The 13,894-nt window shown below is 50.1% G+C and overlaps 1 protein-coding gene across 1 annotated transcript; it reads right to left on the bottom strand.

Moving 5' to 3' along the window:
• Positions 1-507: 507 nt before the first annotated feature.
• NRN1 (neuritin 1) lies at positions 508-9,438 on the bottom strand. Its single transcript, XM_056485251.1, has 3 exons — positions 8,759-9,438; positions 4,611-4,755; positions 508-1,832 (listed from the first exon to the last, which is right to left on the bottom strand). Exons 1-3 carry the CDS (start codon positions 8,811-8,813, stop codon positions 1,601-1,603), a joined length of 432 nt encoding a protein of 143 aa, XP_056341226.1. The 5' UTR covers positions 8,814-9,438; the 3' UTR covers positions 508-1,600.
• Between the last annotated feature and the right edge of the window lie 4,456 nt (positions 9,439-13,894).

Here is a 13,894-nt window from a genome sequence, read left to right on the forward strand (position 1 = left end):
AAAGGACGTGTTTACTCTTTGATGTATATTTCTTTATAAAGGCATCAGGCGTCTATAAATAGCCGAGGTTAGAGCTGCGAAATCAATACCCCGTCCCCCCTTCCCCTTGCTCCTTCGGCTGAGCTGCCTTATTAATTATGAAAGGGCTCCTGTGCGCCCCGGCTCCGGCTCCGCAGCCTCCTCCTCGGTGGCGGCTCCTGCCTTCCCTCCGCGGGAAACGGGAGCGGGGTGTGCGCTCCGCGGCTCCGGGACGAGGGGGAGGAGCGGGGAGGATTTACAGCATGTTTTAAGGAGGAAAAGAAAGGAAAGTTAAAAAAAAAAAAAAAAAAAAAAAGAAGAGAGAGAGAGAAAGGCTTCGACTAAGCGATTCAGGCACCCTGTCCTTGTTTGAACTGAAATTGCCGTGCTCGTCAAGGGATGGGTTCAAGATTTAGACTTCCTTGCCTTCAAAGCCCCGTCCTTTCCAAGATATTCTAGGCATATTTTATAAAAAGGACGACACCCTCATTTCAAACAATAATTTTTATTTTATACTTCTGTCTATACTTTGTAGCAAATATTTTTTTGTTATTTTTTGCTGAATTGACTTTATAATAAACTTTTGTTTAAATTACATTTTTCTTTTCTTTTAAAATCAAGGCTCTTTTTTTTTTTTTTTTCAAAATCATTTTGCTGTTGTTATTTTTTTCATTTAGATTTACATTTAAGCCCCCTTTTTGTGATCTCTACTGTTGGATATTCAGGTATTTTACTGTTATGTGTAACATCTAAAACAAAGAGGAGGAAAAAATTAAAGGCAGTGAATTCGGAAAGATGCCTTCGAACAGCAAGTAAAGGTAAACTCTCAGAGATGTTAGCAGCATTCCTTCATTCCTCCAGGCATTGAGATAGGACATTCTTTCTCTTGCTCCTTCCTTCCTTAGCTGTTCGTTTCCCTCTCTTTCTCTCCCTCTCTCGCTCTCTTTTCCCCTTGAGGAAAAATGTTCTTTTTTATTAATTTTTAATTTTTTTCCCGGTGGAATGGCCAAAAACAAAAAAACAAACAAGCGACTGTGGAGGAAAGATGAGAGATTGTGAATTATTCACCATATGCTTCACACGTGGACATCTACCTTGGATTTCTCGCCAGTGCCTTTTCCTGTCTGCGGTTTTTGTTCTCGCCTCGCACACTGCCACATTTTTAGCGGAGCCCGTGGCTCGCCGGGAGGTACCCGGCCGGTTACAGCCTTAGCAGTAGGTGGCCCAGAGCCGTTCCTGAGATTGCGTTTGCACAACGAGGGCTCGAGTTTGTTTCTTTATATTTTTTTTTCTATTTTTGATTCGAAGCGATAGTAAAGCTGAGGTCCGATTTGGGCTGCGCGCCGCTGCCTGTTTGGTAAGATTTGGCAAATAAACACAAAAATAAAAAGAGGAAGAAAAAAAAAAAAAAGGGGAGAACGCTTCCACAGTCCTACATGGATGTTTCACCATCATCAGCCACCACCACCACCATCATCATCATCAACCACAGAAAAGCACAACGTCCCCAAAGCAACGGATGGACACTTCCTCTATAGATCCAGCACATGGAGAGGGTGTGGGTGTGAGTGTGCTCGCCCCCCTAGAAAGGCAGCCAGGTCACTAGGGCGGCCCACAGAGCCGCCAGGAGCAGGGGCAAGGCCGGCGGGAGGACGGACGGAGCCGCGCCGCTGCCGCCTCCGCACAGTTCGAATAAGCTGCCTTGGAAATCGAGGTTTTTGGATTCCCGTCTCAATTTCTCCCAGAGGTCTGTCGCTCCTTCCTGGCAATCGGTGAGCGCTGTGAGGGTGCAGGCGTGGAAATCATCCCAGTACCTGCAGGAGGGGAGAGCAGCCGGCGTCAAAACAGGCACTCGCCCACCTTCCCGGGAAGGGGGCCCGCCCCTCGGGCCCGCCGCCCCCTCCTCCCGGCCGGGCATGCCTGAAAGGGAGGCGGGGAGGAGCCGCCGGCTGAGTTTCGGGGGTCCCCCCATCCCCAAGCCCGCCTTCGGCACCAGCCCGGTCAGAGTGCTGCAAAAACTGCTCTGCCGGGTGTGCGGAGGGCTGTGTGCCCGACGGGAGGAGGGGACGTGCCCCCCTCGGCTGTCAAAGCCAGCCCCGAGCCCGCGGGCTCGTCCCCAGAGCTTCCCGTCACCGCCGGGAGCAGGCAGACGGGGCTGGGAAAGGCGCCCTTTAGGGTGGGAAACCCTCGGGGGGGATTCCCGGGGGCGGGAAAAGGCCCTCACTGCAGGAAAAGGTCAAGGAGAAGAGTAGGAGAAGCAGGAAGGGTAGAAGGAAGGAGGAGCATCTTCCTCTTCTGGGCGCCGCGCAACGACCCGCAGCAGGGCAGCAGGGTCGGGGGTCATAGGCAGCGAAGAGATTCACTTTCCTATGATAATTTCCAGCTATTCGCGCAAATTTCCCCCTCCCCCCTCTTTTTCTTTTCTTTCTTTCTTTCTTTTTTTTTTTTTTTTTTTTTTTTTTTTTTTTTTTTATTATTATTTTATTTTATTTTTATTTTATTTTTTTATTTTTATTTTTCTATTCCTTTCTGCACGGGGTCTGGACCGGCGTTCGTCCCTGGGACAGGCACCCGTCGTCCCGGGACAGAGAGGGTACTGAAGGATCTTTCCTCTCCATACGTGGGTTATCGAAAATCACCCCAAATCTGCCCTCTGCCTTCTGTTTCCCCCACGTCTCAAGGCAGACGTCTGCGAAACTGGGTCTTGGTTTTCTTTCTTTTCTTTTTTTTTTTTTTTTTTTCTTAGTAGTCCTACTGCTTCTAATTTATGAGCACTCTAAGCTGGTTGTAGACTCCCAATGTTTGCTACATTTGTAATAAATAATGAGATACGGAGAAGCCAGAGTCTAAGAGTGTGCCTCTCCTGCAGTATTTCTGCTGTAATTGCATCTCCCAAAGGAAAATTAAATCTTTCACCATCTTCTTTCAATACACATCCCGGCACAGGGTGAAGGCAATCGGATGGTGGGAGGTGGTCGGGAAAATGGTCTTTCTTGGAAAAGAGTTACTTTTTAGAGATCATGATCACATCTGGTCTGGCGCTCGAGGGCAAAAAATATCATATCAAGATTCTGCTGCCCCTGGGTATTTATTTCTGTTGCAGGACACAAGGTAAACCGCAACCCAGTATTTACAGAGAGGTGCCAGCCTTTCTGGGTGTTTGACTCAGAAATCTCTAGGGAGGAAGAGAGGAGTGTTACAGAGTCTCATCACACTTCTTTTCTTTTTCCTTTCATTTTCTTTTCATTTTTCTTTCATTTTATTTTCACCTTTCCTTTCCTTTCCTTTCCTTTCCTTTCCTTTCCTTTCCTTTCCTTTCCTTTCCTTTCCTTTCCTTTCCTTTCCTTTCCTTTCCTTTCCTTTCCTTTCCTTTCCTTTCCTTTCCTTTCCTTTCCTTTCCTTTCCTTTCCTTTCCTTTCCTTTCCTTTCCTTATTTTTGCGGAGCAAAATAAAACCCCAAAACCATTCTAAACTTATTTATGTCTAAAGATATTATCTCGTTTCTAAATATTTTTGTTTGTTTGCTCATTTTTGTTCTGTTTGGTTGGGTTTTTTTAAACGGGGGGATTTTGCACTGAAAAGCAGGGAAAACACCTTGACCTGCAACAGCTTTGGGGTTTTATTTTTTTTATTGTGTGTGTATGTGGTTTGGTTTTGGGGTTTTCTGTTTTGCTGTTTTGTGGCGGTTTTTTTTCTCCCAGACATATCGAAAACGCTCGTCTATTCCTCTCTGTGCTGGACACGATTTTGCAAAGTGAGCGCTTTTTCTCCCTTTAATATTTTTTTGCGGTTGTTGTTGTTATTATTTCTATTACTATTGTTATTATTATTATTCCCCTTTATCGTAGCCCTTTCCTTCTTGTCCCCTCTGTGCCAGGAGTGGGGCGAAACTGGGAGCAAATGTGCTTTCCCGGGGGATGGAGGTGGCAGAACAGGACAGCCGCCTCCCTGCCGCTGGGCGATTCGTATCATGACTGGTCTCTTTCCTTTTTAATCAAGTTTTGTTTTCCGAGGAGCCGCCTCCCCAGCAGGGGTGGGCAGCACCCTGCCTGAGGAGCGATCCCGGAGCCTGCGGTGAGCGTGTGTCCCGCCGGCAGCAAAAAGGAAAGGGATAACAATCCCTGTGCAGCTAATGCCAGCACCCCAGCGCAGGTCGGGGGGAAGGGAAAGAGTACGGTAGAGGAGCTAAGTAGGGAAAGAAAAAAAAAAAAAAAAAAAACCCAAAAAAACAAAACAAAAAAAAAACAACAACAAACTAACAAAAAAAAATCAAGAAACCCAAAAAAACCCCAAGAAAACAAACCAGCAAAAAAACCACCTCAGATTCACGGAGGCAAAAAAAATATATAAAAAGACATCGTAAAAATTGCCTCCAGACTTCGCTGTTCCCCAAGCCCGGCCCGTCCCCGTGGCAGTGAGCTTGGAGGGGCCCTGCAGCGGAGAATCCAGCCCCAAAGCGAAACCCCCGCGCTACTCGCGTTCCTTCCCTCCTTCCCGCACCATCCAGCCTCGCCCCCCTTGCCCAGCCCCGGGTGACCCCCATTCTCCCCCCGCGGCCCCGGAGGAGAGAGAGAGAGAGAGGAAAGACCTACGCGCAGATCGTTTGGAGATTTCTCTTGTCGTCCAGGTCCTGCGGGTAGTTGGCCATGTTATCGCCCAGCCGCAGCAAACAATCCGAGAAGCCCCTAAAGACCGCATCGCACCGCCCCGCCGCTCTCACCGCCTGCACCAGGTACGCTGCGGGGGCAGGGGCACAGGTCAGCACCGCCGCCCCCGCCCCCGGCTCGCCTCTTCCCTTCTCCTCCCCCCGCCCGCCCCCAGCCCTCGCTAAAGGCGCGACCTGGGGCAGGAGAGGGGCGCTGGGACCGACACGGGCTCGCCACCGCTCGAGGAGGTGAGCCAGGGGCTTTTCGCTCTTTCCTTTTTTAGTACGGAGTGTTCGGTGTCTGTGGATTAACGCCGTTGATTTTATTTTTTTTTCCCTTTTTTCCCCTTTTTTTTTACTTCGAGGGGAGAGGAGGAGGGGAGGTGAAGATGCGCTGCCTGCTTCCCCCCGGACTTGATCCTTTGTTAGAAAATTCCGCCTCGAAGCAGCAGGAGCGTTTCTCCGTACAAACGCAGGCGCACGCACACGCACACGCTCCCTATTGCCCAGGTCGCTGGGCAGACACCGTGCAAGGCGCAGAGGGGAAAAAAGTTAAATTAAAAATAATAATTTTTTAAAAATCACTAAGAAAGAGCCGCGATGGAGACACGCAAAGACAGGACCGCGAAGTCAGGCAGACAGCTGCTGGGGCGCCGGCCCGGCCGTGCCTGTGCCCGGGGCGGCGAGGAGGGACCGGGCCGGGGTGAGCCCCGCTCCCCAAACGCGCTGCCCGGGCATCCCTCGGGATGGCTCAATACAGGAGCAAACACAGGAGCATCAGCCTGCAAGCGGGGGAAGGAAATGAGTTAGGGGCTCCCCCTGCGTGCCCCGAGAGGGCACGGCACGGCACGGCACGGGACCCGCCACAGGCATCCCGCACACCCCGGGCACGGCCAGGGCTGGCTCCCGGCCGCTGTCCCGCCGTGACGGGAGCTGGGGACGCCGCGCTGTCCCCGGGCCGGCGGGATGTCGCTGCGGCCAGCGGGGGCGGGAAGGGGCTTCCCCCATCCCTTGAGGAGGAGCCCCTCGCCGCCCACGCTGCCGGGTGGGGTCCCCCCTCCTGTGTCCCCAGGGAATGGCTGTGACAGTGTGTGTGCGTTTCCTTGCCAGGTACCGGCTACAAGCTAAATGGCTGACTCCAAAAGAGACTGTTTCAACCCAAATCCTCCTCTTGCCGTTTGATTCATCGCTAACATGCCTCGGTGGCCACTCCCCTCTACACACACACACACACACACACACACACACCAGCACCAGCCGTCACATCAAGCCCCCAGCAGGCTCCAGACATTGGCTACGATAGGGAAAAAAAAAAAAAAAAAAAAAAAGCCAGGCAAACAAATAGAGAAGAACCGAAGACCAACCATCCCGAGGGTAAAACCATGTCCTATAAAACCCGCGCCATCTCGCTCCAGCAGCTACAGCGGAGGGGGAGTCGCCACGAATTTCTGCAAAAAAGTGTGGGGCTGTGCTAAAATTCCGGGGCTCCAAGAGGAGCCCTGCCCCAGGCTGGGGCCCGGGTGTGTGTGTGGGGGGTGGGGGTCACGTTTGGGACCAGCGGTGAGCCAAGCATCCCTCGCACCCGCGGGGCAGCCTGGCCCTGTCTGCCCGCGCCGCCGCCTCCGCACAGGGTATCCCCGGTCCAGAGCTGCCCTAACCCCGCCAATAAATTAAAAAAAAATATAAAAAAAAATTAAAGACGGGGGAGAAAAGGGGAAAAAGCAAAAGCGGATAGACACGGCTCCAGTCTGGCTCGAAGACAAGGGGATTTCTCCTTGGTCGCTCGTGCCTCGCCTTTTCCACGACCTTCCACACCCCACACGCCCCATTTAAAGATAACATTGTGCAGCAATGTGCAATGCAGCAGGACCGCAGGAGCCCTCCGTGACGGACCGGGCCCCCGCTCGAAACCCATTCCCCGTTCTCCCAGTCCTGCGACTGGTCCGTCCCTCCTGTCCCTTCCGCGGAGACTGAGCTGACCCCACCCCCCACCTCGGTCACCTCCCAAAATGTCAGGGATTTCGGACAGCTCCAATCTTCCAATCTCCTGTGCCGAAATAAATAAATAAATCCATCTTTCCCCCCCACCTTTTTTTTTTTTTTTTTTTTTTTTTTTTTTTTTTTTTAAGTCCCGGTGCATAGACATTTTGGGAACGAGCCGAGCATCCATTTCACACAAGCCTTTACCGGGGACGGGGCAAAGCCAGCGGCCCTTTGCAAACCCCGCACCGACAACCAGAAGCTGATTCCGGGGGTGGGGAGGTGTGGAGGAGGTGGGGGGAAGGTTACCCGAAATACCGAAGGAGGAGCAGAGAGGAGAAAAGCCCTCCAAGAGCTTCAAAGCCGTCCCCTTCCAGGGCACCGCAAAGCCACCGCACCGCCACCATCCCCGCGGTGTGCAGCAGAATTTGGGGGTAACTTTCCAAACCACTGCTCATGCTCGCGCCAGCCCGGGAACGGCGTTTCCCAGCTACTCTAGCTGCCTTTTGAAATTTCAATAAAATCCGTCCTCGGCTGAACCAAATAAACACAAAAGAAAGCAAATCTTCCTCCTCCTCCAAACGAATGAACGAACACATAAACAAAAATTGCAAGGATTGAAATTAAGGATAACATCAAAATAAAGCCTTTCCCCTTCTTTCTCTGACAGTACAAAAAACTGGCCTTCTGAACAGTTCAGCCTAATTTGAAATGGAATAGTAATACGAATGTAGGGTTTGCATCATTTAACCACATTTCCCAGAGGTCAACATATCGTTGCACTATTTCTTCAACATCCCCCCCCACTTTTTTTTTTTTTAGATGAGGAAACGTTCAGGGCATTTTGCCTCCCTTTCTAATTCTCCCCTCTTTTTTTTTTTTTTTTTTTTTTTCCTTTTCCCTCTTTTTCCTTTGGTACCCATAAAATGCTGCAGAGGTTTTCTGTAGAGGAGTGTGACCGAGCAAAAGGATCTCTATATAGCAATGCCGAGCTTTTTTTTTTTTAATATATTGTATCAGAATTCCTTTGCAGAAAATATTTTCAAAGGGGTCTCCACACCTGACAGTCTAGATAATAAAAGACGTGCTTTAATCTCCCTTTCCTTAAAACCCAGTTTTGGATCATGCTCGGGAATCTACATATCCAGTAGATAATCCTTAAAATTTGCCTATATAGGACCAAAGTGATCATTAACTTGGAGATTGTTTAATGTCCGTAACTAAAAAAAAAAAAAAAAAAAAAAAAAAAAAAAAAAAAAAACCAACCAAAATCAGGAAAGAAACGTGAAAAATGAACCCGAGAGCAAACGAACAAAAGCAACCAGCGAAAACCCCAAGATATTGAACAAAACCAGCAACAAAGCACACCAAATACACACCGGCACGGAAAGAAACCTGTTCTATTTTAAGTAACAGCACATATAGAATTTTTTTGGACCTGCTCGATTTTTGACAGGTCTTCTCCAAGCACAAAATTAACGATTAGGTGGTGGGACTCCTCCATTTTTTAAAGTAATTTTTTATTTGTTTAATCGCCTCATTCGAGGTGATTATTTCTTTTAATTTAGTGATGGGTTTTCTTTGGTTTTAAGGTGCTCTGCAAATGGGAAAATGTTCTGGTTCCCAAAGGGAGACCTTCGCTTGTGCCCCTGATTTTCTGCAAAAAAACTTTCCAGCTAGATGTCTCGCAAGACATTTTGTGCCGGTTCTTATTTCTCTGTCCCTCGGGGAGAGGAGGAGAATTTCTCAGCAGTGGAGTCACCAAATTGTGAGTGGAAAGGATTGAAGGGGACATCCGAAAACCAGATACAAACGCAACCGTTCGTGGGGACCGAGAGAAAAGGAGGGAAAAGAAGGAAGAAGAGGCGGAGGGGGAATAAAAAGCGGAGTACGAGTGAGCATGCACCGCTTTAGGAAAAACGAAAACCAAAAGTGGTTTGGGAGAAAGCAGAAGCCGGCTGGCTTTCCGGCGGGCTCCCGTGCCGGAGCGCGGAGCCGGCGCCGCGGAGGGAGCGCAGAGCGGGGTTATCCCGCGGGTTATCCCGACCATCCGCTCCTGCATGCATCGGGCACGGGGCGCGCACAACTTGACACGGAATTTGGCAGTCCACTTACCTATCTGTACAGCAAGGATCAGAGAAATATAACTGCCGTTCAACTTAAGTCCCATCCTACATTTAGTAAAACCATTTGCGGCTGCAGATCTTTAAATAGTTACTTTGGAGAACGTGGGGGAAAGCTGAAAAATAGACATTGCCAACAAGTTCCGAGCAGCGGAGGACTTTGCAGACAAGGGGGGGAGACAAGAGGAGAAGGAGAGGAAGAGGGAGGCAGCGGGAGAGGGCGAGGAAGGCTGGCTGGGAATGGTTCGCTCCATTAGGAGGGGGCGGAGGAAGTACAGCCTCACGCCCACCACCGGCCCTGACGTGGGGGGATGACACCGGCCGGGTTTTTTTTCCCCCTTTTTTTTTTTTTTTTTTTTTTTTTTTTTTTTTAAATAAATGTGCACCTTGGTAGAGGAGCGCCATTTATAGGCATCACGGGCTGGATTCACCCGCTCTCCCCGTGTCCCCCCGCCCCATAAATCGCCCGAGAATCTCCCCCCGCTCCCCGCGCTCCTCCTGCCCCGTGCGGCGGCGGCGGGGGCGGCAGCGGGACCGTCCCCCCGGGGCGGGAGCGCTGCGGGGGCGGAGGGGACACACCGACACGCAGACAGACACACAGACACACACAGACACGGAGGAGCCGCCCCCGGGGGTGGGGATAGCACGGCAGAACCCCCCCGCCCCCGGGGCCGCCCGTCGGGGCTGCGCAGCGCGCGGGGGGACAGGGACGCGCGGGGGTCCCCTCCCCCTGCCCGCCCCTCCCCCACCATGACGTCACCCTCGGGCTGAGGTTTGGGGGGAGCGGGAAGGACGGGGGGCTGGTCTCTCCCGGATTTTCTGCAGGCGCTCGGTCCCGGCGGTGACACCGCGGAGGGTGGCGTGGCGACAGCGGTCACGCGTGGGGCAGCCCCGGGGAGGGGGGCCCTGCGCTGGGACCATGGCACCCTGCATCGCACCCCATCCCCTGGGGACGGGCTGAGGTGTGATGGGGCTGAGTGGCGGGCATGGCGCCGTCCGAGGCTCCGACGAGCCCTGCCGGGGATAAGGCTTGTTCTGGGGTACTCCATCACCCGGGCATCCTCCCAGGACCGTCCTCACGGCCAGCAGCACGAGGGGGACCTCAAGGTGCCAGCGTGGGCTTTTCCCAGCGCAAAGTAATCACACCAAACCCCCACAGCCTTCTCCCGTGGCTCTTTCACTGCGCAGCTTTCTCCCGTGCCTGGCTCAGCCCTGACCTTCACCACCCATCTGTACATCCCCAGGGGGCTCGTCGGGGTGAGAATTACTGCTGGCTTTCACTCCTCCCAGTTCCCCCCAGTCTGCAGTCCTGCTGTGCTGGCTGTGCTGCAGGGTCCTGGACCAGATACTAGTCCCTCTCTTTCAGAAACCACTCGTGTCAATATTCTGACCAGAACGACAGAGAGACAGCAGCTGCCAGGCCGGGTACCACGACTCCCATGGGCTGCAGATGCCTGAAGCCCACCTGGCAAGGAGAGGGATTGCAGGGGGTTAAATGACAGTGCAACTAGCAGTAAAGAAACTGGAGGGCAAGGGGGAAAGCTTCCTTGCTGAGAGTTCCATTCACAAAACAGTGCTGGTGAATGCCACTGCCTCTTCAGGTCTACCTAATGTGTGCAGTGGCAGCCTGCATGTGTGTCCCCTCAAAGCCATCATGAATCCCCAGCTCTATTTCTCCAACACAAAGGCAAGGGTAATTTTGGGTAACTACGCCAGCCATCAGCTGGGCCCTGCAGATGAAAAACGCTGGCTTGCCACCTCTGTGCATAATTTCTTTTTGTTCCACCTTTTTTTCCTATTTATAGATTTCTTCTATGGACAGAGAGAAGAATTAGAGGACAGAGCTGGCTGAAAGCTAATCTGAGGAATTAAAAAAACCAAAAAGGGTTCATTTTCAGCCAGCTCTCAGAGCCAGCTCAGCACGTGGGCACATGGTAGTGAATGAAGTGCAAGGCACAGAACATGGGGCTGTGTCCCTTGGCATCTTGCCCTTCCATTCACTCCACCATAAAGCTGCAGCCCAGAGTAGGGTTGTCTTTTACACCCTCCTGAAGACATTGGCAGTGTCAAGGAAGTGAAGGCTCAGCTTTGCACTGTGCACAAAGTTCTCCTTCAAAGCAGCAAAAGTTTTGAGTTTAACATTAGGCTAAGGCTAAACACTTACCCAGCTCTTTCCTGCTGTTGTGATGAGGGACTTTATAATGCATAAGAAAGACTGAAGCAGTGTGGAGTATCAAAGTGTGGAGCCCCGTCCTTTTCCCCAGAGGGATGGGTTAGATAGCCCAAAAGACCTTTTATACCTCACAGCTGGTGCATTATCACCATAAAAAGGGAAGAGGATGAAAGGTTGAGGTACATGGGTATAAACATTGGGCTTACCAGTTCTTGGCAGCTGGGCCATTTGTGGCTGTGTTTGCTGTTGAGAAAGACAAGACACCTTTGTAGGGGCACCAGATTGTGGAGGCTGCAGCAAGAGGAATTTTTCATTCCACTTCTCTGCCCTACTGATAACTGTATAGGTTTATTATTTCTCATTGATTTATATATATACCTGCTATGGTTTTTTGTTTTTTGTTTTTTTTTTTTTTTTTTAAATATCTGAGGGCAAACAAGCTATAGCTTCAGGTTAAAGGTTGGGCTGGCTCCAAGAGGCTTGGGTTGAATATTACACCCTGCAAATCTGCTTTGGAATGAACTATGGGGCTGTTTCCAATGCACAATCAGGAAGAGTTTAATATCTGGCTTTTGATATGTCCATCACTGCCTAAATGACTGTAGCCTCTGGCAATCTGGCCACAAATCTCATAAGAGCAGGCATTTCTAGGGGATTTCTGGCCAAGCAACAACAAAAAGAGATCTTACAGCTAGAGGCATCAATTACAGAGGAGAAAAGGGTCTGGCCAAATTCCTCTAAATGTTCTTGACTTTTGGGGCAGTCCAGATCTGTCTGAAATTCAAACTTGACTCCAGTCTTACCACCTTCCCTGCCCCAGGAAGGGGCCCACTGCACTATAGATTCTGAACAAAAGCCAGCGGTTTCTGCCCATCTCAAATAGCAGCACTCTCAGCTCTATTGGAGCCGGGGAGCAGGATGAACTGGGGACAGCTGTTTATCAGACTGTCCTTTTTTATTCTTTATTTTTTTCCCAGCCTGGTATTAGAAGGTGTCATGTTTTAGAAGGTGCTTGAATATCAGCCCATCTCTGAGAGACATCAGTCTGTGATTAAGGAGAGGAACGTCCGACGGTGCCCTGCTCAGTTCCTGCTAGGACAATTCGCTCATCAGCACGATTTTGCCCTTGTTTTTGGGAGGAAAGCTCTCCACCCTGGCAGCAGCAGCCTCATGCTCCACTTGTTAGGGCTGGCTGTCGTGCCGTGGTGGAGGCAGACAGAGAGCCCAGGCTGCTGGCCAGCTATGGCTGTGCCAGAGACAGCGCCGTGGGGGCTGCCTGCGTGTTCGGGTGGGCAGCCCTGAGCAGATGATCTAATTCCAGGTTCGCTCCATGGAAATCATCTACCACAAGGGGACCCACCACGTTTAGAGGATGTGTTTTCTCATTTAGTTTTTGGCTTGCTGACTGTCATGGCTGAAACTCAAAAGAGGCAGCCGGCTCAAGGTAACAGAAAGATGCTTTCCCCAGCAAAGCTGTCTGTATCCCCACAAATTTTTTTCCCCTTCATCCCTTTTTTTAAAATGCAAAATATCTCTTCAAACAGCTCACACCATGGGCTTTTTGTTTCATGTTTTCAGGCTAGTAATAGGGATAAAAACTAAATCTTTGGTGCTGTCAGTCAGAGGCTGATTTATTCTAAGCGTCGTCTCAGGTTGAAGGGGAGGGTCCAGCGATCACGGTGATATTTAAAAAGTCCCTCCCATGGGTGTTGAGCAATGTATTCGCTGTTAGCTCATCCTGCAGTAACATCCCCTCTACCAGGAGGTGATCTGCTGTTTCTCTCCCTCATCATCAGCCAGAGACCTGGCCCTGGAGAAGCTGATGGGAACAGGAGCCAGTGGCTTGTGCCTCTGCACCCTCCTGCCTCGCAGGGCTCCTGAGAGGGAGGGATGGACTGACTGGCAGCCTTACAGTCCTGCAGAAGTGGCTGACCTTGCTCCTGCCGTGCCTCCCAGCCCTCAGCTGCTGCCTTCCCCAGAGCTAGGTGGCCAGCCAGAAAAATACATGCAAATATCAAACCTAGCTGATAAATGAACAGCTGTTCAAAGTATGATCCTCCAAGATTACATTTAAGCAGAAAAATGATGAGAACACACTGAAAATGTGACAGGTAGGATTAAAGAAATACCTTTCGCTAACAGCCAGACTTCTAAAGGGTTTTTTGGGTGGTCTTGTTCATTAGACACCTGGCAACATTATTGGCTGGATGTGTCTTACTTTAGCTAAGCATAAAAAATTAAAGTTATGAACCAGAATTTGTCCCACATCTCTCTGGAAATTAGTGCTAAAATGTCACTTATCATTCACCATGAAAATCATTGTCATTTCATCATTGTGAAAATATATTCCTGAAATGTAAAGTGTTGCTCTGGTTTCAAACACAAAATTTGGAAAGAAAAAAGTATATGGCTGAGTGGATGTAAAAGGGACATTATTGCTTGATACCAAATCTTTAAAAAAATGAAAAATGCAGGTTAAGGTATTTGTAACCTATTTGAACCATTAAAAAATGATCTGATATAATTTTACAAAGTGATTAAAATAATGGAAACTTCAGTCCCAGCTTCTGTGATTTTCAAAAGGGAATTCCAGAATGCCAGACTCCTCTACGTTCATTTGAAAAGCTCAGTCACTGTGTTCATTCTTCAGTACTTTCTTTCTTCTAAAAAGCAGTCTTCACAAACCAAGGCATCACTTGACCATGATCAGCTTGTGCCAGCCAATCCAGTAGGGAAAGCACTATCTATTACAGAAAGAGCAGTGTTTGCATTTAACTGCACTCCTCTGGGATGTATTTTTAGGAGGGTGCCTGTGCATGCACTCAAAATGCTGCTTATGAGCATGACCCCTTTCTGCTGGATTGTGGCTCTGGCTCTGCTGCTGAGCCCAGGAGAGCTGAGGGGAGGCATGCGAGCCTGCGCTTCCCCAGCCAGATGGAGTTCACACCCACTACA

Source organism: Oenanthe melanoleuca, chromosome 2, assembly GCF_029582105.1.
Source record: "Oenanthe melanoleuca isolate GR-GAL-2019-014 chromosome 2, OMel1.0, whole genome shotgun sequence".
Lineage (NCBI taxonomy): Eukaryota > Metazoa > Chordata > Aves > Passeriformes > Muscicapidae > Oenanthe > Oenanthe melanoleuca.

Bases quoted from the DNA above. Each gene is read 5' to 3' on its own strand.
- NRN1 (XM_056485251.1), bottom strand. From the start codon at position 8,813: ATGGGACTTAAGTTGAACGGCAGTTATATTTCTCTGATCCTTGCTGTA. The intron at 4,756-8,758 runs GTAAGTGGACTG...CTGCCCCCGCAG, and splicing joins GATCCTTGCTGTACAGATAG to CGTACCTGGTGCAGGCGGTG. The intron at 1,833-4,610 runs GTAGGTCTTTCC...CCCCTCCTGCAG, and splicing joins AATCTCCAAACGATCTGCGC to GTACTGGGATGATTTCCACG.